The sequence below is a fragment of the Octodon degus genome, unplaced genomic scaffold, assembly GCF_000260255.1.
Source record: "Octodon degus isolate 3935 unplaced genomic scaffold, OctDeg1.0 scaffold00064, whole genome shotgun sequence".
Taxonomy (NCBI): domain Eukaryota; kingdom Metazoa; phylum Chordata; class Mammalia; order Rodentia; family Octodontidae; genus Octodon; species Octodon degus.
The window spans coordinates 9267580-9276483 of record NW_004524640.1 but is presented as its reverse complement, the minus strand read 5'-3'; the positions used below and the strand labels follow the sequence as shown (position 1 = coordinate 9276483).

General features: G+C 54.3%; 1 protein-coding gene across 1 annotated transcript in view; it reads left to right on the top strand.

Moving 5' to 3' along the window:
- The window catches only part of Tmprss6 (transmembrane serine protease 6), a 34121-nt gene that overhangs the window by 19399 nt on the left and 5818 nt on the right, over positions 1-8904 (top strand). The window contains exons 11-13 of the mRNA XM_004634585.3: positions 7098-7243; positions 7603-7701; positions 8241-8354. Coding sequence (XP_004634642.2) covers positions 7098-7243; positions 7603-7701; positions 8241-8354 — 359 coding nt within the window. The remainder of the gene's footprint in view (positions 1-7097; positions 7244-7602; positions 7702-8240; positions 8355-8904) is intronic.

The window sequence follows — 8904 nt, the reverse complement described above, 5'->3', positions numbered from 1 at the left end:
GAAGGAAGGAAGGAAGGAAGGAAGGAAGGAAGGAAGGAAGGAAGGCAGGCAGGCAGGAAGGAGGGAAGGAGGGAAGGAGGGAAGGAGGGAAGGCAGGAAGGAGGGGTTTTTAACTTTCTGGGGAGAGGAGGGACCTAGGAAAATTGAGGGGACATTCCGATGGGTGAGGAGTGTCCTGCCGAGGAGGAAGGAGGAACTGGGAGGCACGGGAAGCTGGGGAGAAAGGGACTCTTGGAGCAGACATTGCAGAACTGGGGATCCTTCCCACCTGGGCCCTGGGTGAGTGTCTTCTCCTCAGGGCACTGAGTAGGTCTGCATCTAAAGTGGGTGGGCCACTGTCCTTGCCCTTCTGAGATTCTGGAACATTCTGGCTGGTGCTCCAGCATGTGCTTCTAGTGCCCCTGATTTCTTGAGTGTGAGCTTTTGAGTGTGTAACTTTCTGATATGGGATGAGAGGAGGTTCCAGGACTGGAGGATCCTCGGATTCGGGGAATTGCAGCTCCTATAAAAGGATCCTCCAGACCCGCGGTGCCAGTGACTGGTGGGCTTGCCTGACCTGCTTTTCCTCCCCAGTGCCTATGGGTAACCCTAACCCTACCCCTGGGCCATTGCTGGGCTGCCAGCCTGTTGGTGCAACTTCGGGCCTGCGCTGTCTGGGAGTGCAGGGCTCTCCCAGTACATGGGAGAGGGGACATCTCGAGGCATGTTGCCTTGCTCCTTCCTGGAGCTCCGGAGGGACCCCCTCAGCCACCACCCATGCTGAGGAAGGCTGGGCTCACCCCGTGGTGCCAGGGGCCTGGAGTCCCCTGAGACTGGTCCATGAGCCACAGTTCTGCGCATAAAGAAGCTTTTCAGGCCCTACAGTGGATACCAGTGGGCTGAAGGGGTCTTACAGCACCCTTGAACCACACTGAACTACAGACCCGTCCCAGAGACCAACCCTCACGTACAGGTGGAGAAACTGAGATATAGGGAGGGCTGAGCCCAGGGCCCCAGTGTGTGATCACCCATCACGCAGAAAGATGTCGTCCCAGTCAAGTCTGTTTACTAGTTCCCAAGAACATGGCATTCTGGATCAGAGCTGTGGGGAGGCCAGAGAGAGCACTGAAACCAGATGGGCCAGGGTCAAAGCCTGGCCTCTCTAGTTTCCGGGTGGCCAAGGACTCTCCTCCTAGCCTCAGGGAACACATCTTAAAGCTGTTCTAGAGGACCAGGTGCCGCCCAGTGGTAGAGCCCTCGCCTAGTGTGTGTGAGGCTCTGGGTTCCATTCCCAGCACTTCAGAACAAACCCGAGGGGCGTGAAACAGGCCCTCTGCCCACTGCAGGCTAGCTGAGCCATTGTGGGGAGATGCTGGCCCGCTCCGGCCTCGGTCTTGAGAAGGTGTAGCACAGAAAGAGCCGGTTCACCTTGCGCCAGGCAGGCACAGAGCTCAGCGGTTACGGTGTCATCTCCTCCGTGGGTATTCAAGACAGTGCCTAGTCTTTTCTATAACTGTAACAAAATCCCTGAGACTGAAGAGTTTATGAAGAACAGAGGTTTATTTGACTCTTGATTCTGGAAGCTGGCAAGTCCAAGGGCTGGGACTGGCATCTATCTGCAGGGCTTCAGCCTGTATCCTAGCAGGGGACAGACATGATGGGATGGGCACCACCAGGCTGGCTTCTATAATAGACCCATGCCCAGAACAACCTGTTCACTCACTCATTTGTCCAGCCATTTGTTTGCAGATGGATTAATCCATCCCTGAGATCAAAGTCCATGACTTGATCTCCTCTCACCTCTACATATGCTTTTGGGGATTGAGTTTCCAGCAGCTGAACTCAGGGGTACAATCCCACCACAGCAGCCAGTGAGGAAACTTGAGGCATAGAGAGGTGGAGCATTTGTGTGCGAAATCATCCAGCTTGTGAGGCCAAAGTTGGGCCCAGCATGTGTGTGCATGTTGGTGTGTCTCCCTGTGTGCACACATGTGTGTAAGTGCATACCTGTGCACTTGTCACCCTCCTGGAGCCTCTGGGAGCCCACATCAGCTGCTCAGCCACCCATCTTCATGCCCGAATGTGAGAGCCGGCCTCCTCCAGGCTCTGGCAGGCCCTCCACGAGCACCCCGGGAAGCCCAGCCCTGTCCTCTGAGACCTCCTCCACTGGGGTCCCCAGAGGGAAGAAGCCTGTCACCCTCTGCAGGCTCCACACTCAGCACCTGGTGTGAGGAGGGCACCAGGGGTGGAACCTGCCGGGCAAGAGCCTGGCCAGGCTTCACCTCTGGTCGTGGTGTGGGTTTTGATAACCATCGTCCTTTGTCACTGCTGGGAAATTCTTTGAATAAGCATTTGCTGGAAAATCTGCTGTGTGGGTGGCAGAGGCAGGAGAGGTCTGGGGAAGGGTTTGCTGGAGGGGAAGGCCCAGTCCTTTGGCCCAGAAAGCCAGTGGGTGGGGAGTCACAGCCTGGGTCAGGGACAGGGGTCCAAACATGCAGGTGGCTGTGTTGTGCACGGGATTCCTCTGAGCTTTTTGTTCCCCCGACTTGGCCCAGCCCTCCTGCCCATTCATGGCCAAGGGGCAGTGGAGGGGCTCATCCCGTGAGATCTGGCCACTGGCTGCCAATTTCGCAGAACCCTCTCCAGCTGGCTCCACCACAGCAACCTTCCCCCTTTCCGGGAACCTGTCCCTCATCAGCTTCCTCTCTTGTGATGTCACTTCCCTTGTGACCCGCCCAGACACTTCCCCTGGCTCCCAGATGTGAAGTTAGGAGGACTGCAGGCCCCTCTGAGGCCCTCAAAGTCCCCTAGCACCTGACCTGGCTCTGGGACCCATCTGTTCCGATGGGTGGCCAAGGCCACCTGCAATCAGCCCCCACGCTGGAGGGGGTGCTGCAGCTTCACTGACGAGAGCGCACAGGCTGAATGTGCAGCCCTTGCTGTCCCACTTGTCAGGTGTCCCTAGAGATACCCCACCCTGGGGATTTGGGAGGCTGTCACCTCACTTTGCTGGCGTGAGACCTAAGGCTGCTAGGGCAGTGCCCGGGATTCGAGGGCACACAGCTTGTTCAGGGAGCAAAGCCGGGCTTGGTGCTCAGCTTGGCCACACTAGGTCTGTTGCTCTGGTCACCATGCGGGAAGCCACTGTCTCTTTTGTTTGTCAGTACTGGAGGTGGAACCCAAGACCTTCACACTGAGCTACGTCACCAGCCCTTCTCCTTTCTTCCTTTTTCTTTTGTTTTGAGACAAGGTGTTGCTAAGCTACTAAACTGCCAGGTTAGGCTTGGACTTGTGATTCTCCTGCCTCAGGCTCCCAGAGTGCTGGGAGTTATAGGGGTGCACCACCATGCCCAGTTTGCTGTCCCTCTTCTGTGGTTGTCTTCCCTGTAGCCTGTCATTAGGAAGAGTGTGAGTTCATCTCTCCTCTCTCACTTTCCTCCCTTCCTCTCTCCCTTTCTTCCCTCTCTCTCTCTTTTGTCCTCCATCTTCTTCCCACCCATCTTCCCACGATTTCTCCAAATCCTTGGTATCCAAGCCTGAGCAGGTTCCTCGGAACAGGGTATACCTCCAACACCCAGTACCTGGTGCAGGATGAGGGGTGGGCAACTCTGGGATCCCCCGGAGCTCCCTGGAGAGGGCTTGGCTGATAGAAGAGACAGGAGAGCCAAGGCCAGGCTCCTCACCTAGAAGGTTCTGCGGCAGAGTGACACTCCAAAGGTGGCTGCCCGGGGAGAGCTGGGGCCCCGGACCCCAGAGCTCCATGCCCTGTGTCCTTGTCCCAGCCTGTGTTTCTGGGGTTTCTTATTGTTATCAGGTGAAAATTAGCTGTAAGCTACAGTAAAACTAACTCATGCACTGCATGCATGAAACTGAGTGTCTTGGGATCGCATCTTTACTTTGCATGACTCCGTGTGAGTTGGGGGGTTGCAACCCTTTGAACTGTAATTCAAGGCAGGGGTTCCCCAGGATCCCTCCAACTTCCTGGAGACAGAGAGAGAGAGAGAGACAGTGAGACAGAGAAACAGAGACAGAGACAGAGACAGAGACAGAGACAGAGACAGAGACAGAGACAGTTCCTGTGGAAGGGACTGGAACCTTCGCGCTCTCCCCACAGACCAAGATGGCATTTTAGGCAGAAGGGCTCCCCTCCCCTCTACCTGGCTCTGCTTCCTCCTCTGTCTTCCCACTTCTGAGTGCCCCGTTGGCTCCTCATATCCCCTGCCCGGTGTTCGCCAGCCCCTAGCTCCCCTCTCCACTTTCTGGAGCCGTCTCCCGAATAGCAACCCACACAACGTGTTAATCCACGCAAAACCGGCTGGAGACGGACAGGAGGAGCCAGGCTTGCTCCTGCGCGCCCTCTGGTGGCGCCTCATTCACGTCCGGCGCAGCTAGATTGTGGAAATCTTGACGCTGGGATAAGGTTTTCAAAATGTTCTGTCTTGGGATCCCTTTAAATGTGTTTAAAATGACCGAGAGCACCCTCAAGAGATTTTTGCTTATACAGATTATATATCCATATTTACAGAATGGAAAATTAAATCTTAGGAAATTTTAAAATGTTTATTACAGTAGCTCCTTCTCACCCATAATGTAAGTTAACCACGGGCAACTGAGATCTGAAAATATCAAGTGGAAAATTCCAGAACTAATTCATGAATTTTAAATAACTTTCATTTCATTGCTATAACTATTTGTTAGCTACTGCTATCTATCCCTTATCGTGCATAATTTGTAAATTTCAGTTTATCATAGATATAGTTACGTGCTAAAAGAACAGGGTGTTAGGTGTTTGGTGCTACCAGGGATTTCAGGCACCCACTGAGGGTCTTGAAGGGACACCCATAGAGAGAAAGGGACTGCTGTCATTCCTTTAAAATAATCGGGCCAGGGCCGGGGAGATAGCTCAGCGGTCTAAGTGCCTGCCTGGCAAGCACAAGCACCCGGGTTCAATCCCTGGTACCGCATGCTGTGCAAGCCCTGTGCTGAGCTGGCCTCGAAACCAGGTGTGGTGACACACACCCGTTATCCCAGCACTGGGGAGGCTGAGACAGGAGGCTCACTATGAGTCTGAGCTGTGTAGTGAGATCCTGTACCAAATAAATAAAGTAAAATAATTGGGGCAGATGTAGTACTGCACATCTGTAATCCCAGCACTCTGGAAGGGTGGCAAGTTCAAGCCCAACCTGGGCATTTTAGCAACTTAATGAGACTCTGCCTCAAGTAAAATCAAACAAAATAAAAAGGTTGGAATGTGGATCAGTGTGAAGGCCCTGGTTACAATCCCTAGCACAAAAAAAAAAAGGGGGGGGTGCCTAGCAATGAAAAAAAACTATTATGTATTACAATAAAAATTTTTATTTTAAGAAAAATTGTTTCTCAGAATCCAAAACATTTAGCAGCCTGGTGTCACTATTTTATGTGTTTTCACAGCTTTAATAACTGGCTGTGAAGACCACGGCTGACCCCTTAACCTGCTTCTGCATTCAGTCGGTTATGATTCATAGACCATGTAGCCTCTGGAACATCGTGCTGTCTGGCTGTGAGAATGGGGACAAAAAGCAGAAGCCACCTGGGTGTTACAATTAAAAATGATCTGGGACCCCTGCAGGGTTCCTGGACTGTGCTTTGAGAACTGCTGGTGGGGTAAGCTCAAGAACCAGGTTACAGAAAGAAAGAAAGAAGAAAGAAGGAAGGAAAGAAAGAAAGAAAGAAAGAAAGAAAGAAAGAAAGAAAGAAAGAAAGAAAGAGAAATAAAAAGAACAGGGTTACTGTTCTCAGGCAGTCTGGGCCAAGCCTCTGGGTGAGCGAACGATAGAGTCTGAGGGGCTCAGTCAGTGCCCGGAGCTAGGCTGAAGCCCTCCTCTGCCGAGCTGCCTGGATTCCAGCCGCACCTCAGCTCCTCCCATGAACCTCTCTGTGAGTCAGCTGAAAACAGGCCTCCTGGCCATGCCAGGTGACAGGGAGAAATGCAGTGTCCCTGTGCAGAGAGTCCCAGAGCTAGGGGGTGGAGAAAGTGGTCATTAGACCCTCGAAGTCTGTGCTCAAGTGTTTGCTGATTGATTAACTAATGGGTTCATTGATCTGTTGGGTGCTAACCATGCTCTGGAGTTCCGAGGAAGTGTCTGGTCCCAGGAACGAGGTAGCCCACCTGGGGGTGTTGTGCACGTATGTGAAGGGTGCTGCCACTATGCTTTGGGGTCCTGTCCCCCTTTCCTCTTCTATCTTAGCTGGGGCCATGTCCCAGGTGTGTCCCCCACTTGCAAAGGCTTCTCTCTGTTCAGTGGAGACACCCATTTCCTGTGAGCCAGTGGAGCCGTCCCACTAGTTCTGTGAGGGTGTCCCCCTTAGGATGGGCGGGCCCTACCTCTCTGGGGTGGTTGCATGGCTCTGAGAGGGTGTGCCATTTTGAGGTGTGGCCTCATCCCCACCCAAAGTGGGGCTCTCACCTTTCCTGTTTGAACAGAGCCCCTTCTTGGAGGAGAGGGCTGGTATCCATCGGGATGACGCCACTCCTGGGCTGGCAGTGGCCACACCCGGGTGTCACTGGGCAGGACACAAGCCCATCAGCTTTGTGCTATGGGTCCCCAGAGGAACAGCCAGGGCAGGGACAGAATGGGGGCGCTGCTGCTCCCTTGTCCCACCCTGAGCACCAGGGCATAGTGTCTTCTATCTACGGTGGCCCATCTAGATCTTTTTTCCCTGCTAACTTGTGGAAGCCCTTTGTCAGCTCTGAGGTAAAGAGAAATGATCATTCTCCTTATTTAAAAAAGGAGAGAGAGAAAAAAAAAATAAAAATAAAAAAAAAAAATAAAAAAGGAGAGAGAGACTTAGAGAAGGACCGTGATTTGCTGGGATCTCACAGCACACAGGTAGCTAGGACCAGAACCTAGACTTTGAATTTAGCCTTCAGGCAGGGGGCTATTGACGGTTTTTAAGCAGAAGAGTGACATAGCTGGGACACTTCTGGGAAGATGACTGCACCCCCAGGAGAAATCCTGACAGAGGAGGAGGAACTGGGGGTGCAGCTCCTCATTCCTTCTGGCCACCCTTTCTGCCCCACTGTGCACTGTGGCCCAGCTGCGCTGCCCCTGTGCTGGAGGGTTTCTTGTCACCCCTAGGTTGTGTGGCTTGCGCACCCTGCAGCCCTACGCTGAGAGGATCCCTGTGGTGGCCACGGCTGGCATCACCATCAACTTCACATCGCAGAGCTCCCTGACAGGGCCGGGCGTGCGGGTGCACTACAGCCTGTACAACCAGTCGGACCGTGAGTGTGTGTGTGGGGGGGTGCACCCCAGCCCCAGGGCCCCTCTTTGCCCTCTGTGTTCCTGGATGGGAGCAGCTGCAGAGGTAGCTGGACCGCTGATGCGACTGTGTGTGCATGGGTGTGGGCAGACACAGTACAGGCAGCGTCGTGTCTCCACGTGGGTCTGTCCCGTGTTTGCACATACCCACGCAGGTGTGGTGCGCACGTTCCTGGGTGTATGCAGCTGCATGCTGTCCCACCATGGTGGCCCTGGGAACCTGCATGCATGGTGCACACAGGTGTGTGCCTTCTGCCTGTGTTGCATGACTTTGTGTGGCCCAATAGTGCCCTCCTGTCCCCTGGCCCTCTGTGGTTCCCAGCCTGCCCCGGTGAGTTCCTCTGCTCCGTGAATGGACTCTGTGTCCCTGCCTGCGACGGGATCAAGGACTGCCCCAACGGCCTAGACGAGAGAAACTGCGGTGCGTAGCCCAGCTGCCGCCTTCCTCCCCTTGCTTCCCTGCACCGGGCTGAGCTGAGCCCCTCATGAGCATCCAGGAAGTGGGCTCTCTCACTGGGCTGAATGACAAGATGGGGCAGATGGCCTCCCGGGCGCCACACTGTAAGGCAGAGGCAGAGACAGGCTGGGCCTCCCACCTCAACTCAGGGCTTCTCCCCACCATCCCAACAGTGTGGCCATCTGTTCTGGCCAGTGTTCCAGGGGAGAACAAAGGGGGACATCTCTTGTACAGTCCCCCTGCGGTGTCAGGAAAAGCGATTCATATTTGGAAACTGGACAGTGGGTTTCTGGTTCTCGTTTAGCCAGTTGACCTTGAATGAGTCACCCTATCCCTGTTTCTACCAAGGAAATGGGGTATTTCACAGGGATGCTGGGAGACCAAGGGGCTTAGCAGCAGAGAAAGATGGGGCGTGGGTAACATGCTGCGCATGTTCCAGTCACACCGCCAAGTCCCAGCTGGCTCCTCTCGCCTCCTCCCCTGCCCTTCTGTGCACCCCCCAGTCTGCAGAGCCACATTCCAGTGCCAAGAAGACAGCACGTGCATCCCCCTGTCCCGAGTGTGTGACCGGCAGCCCGACTGTCTCAACAGCAGCGACGAGGCGCAGTGCCAAGAGGGTAGGGTGGTGGGTGTCATTGTGGAGACAAGATGCCTGGCACCCACAAGTTAAGGGAGGGAGGGTTTATTTTGGCTTCCTTTTGCACAGGTCTCAGTATAGATGGCTGGTTCCAAGGCTGAGGGGTGTGGCAGAGGGCATCGCAGAGCAGAAATGGTGCATGGCAGGGCAGGCAGAAGGCAGCAGAGTGCTGAAACAGCAGTAAAAGTGCCAACAGTAGCAGCAGAAGTGGCAGCCTGCTTCGGCTTTTATATTCCACCCAGGCTACCTGCCGTTGGGTGGAGAACCCTCACTGCCAGCATCAGATGCCCTAACCCAGCCACCTTCAAAGCTCCCCACCTAGGACCAATTACAGCTTTGGGAGGACATTGAGATCAAGCTGTAACAGTGGGGACTAGCCATGGATCTGGGGGGTGGGGCAAAAGAAGGGGCCATCACTAGGCACTCCAGCCCCTTTGCATTTTTCTCAGCAAAGGTTTATGACCTCTTATCAAATACCTAGCACCTCTCCATAGCTGTTGGTGTGCCCATCCATCCATCCATCCATCCAT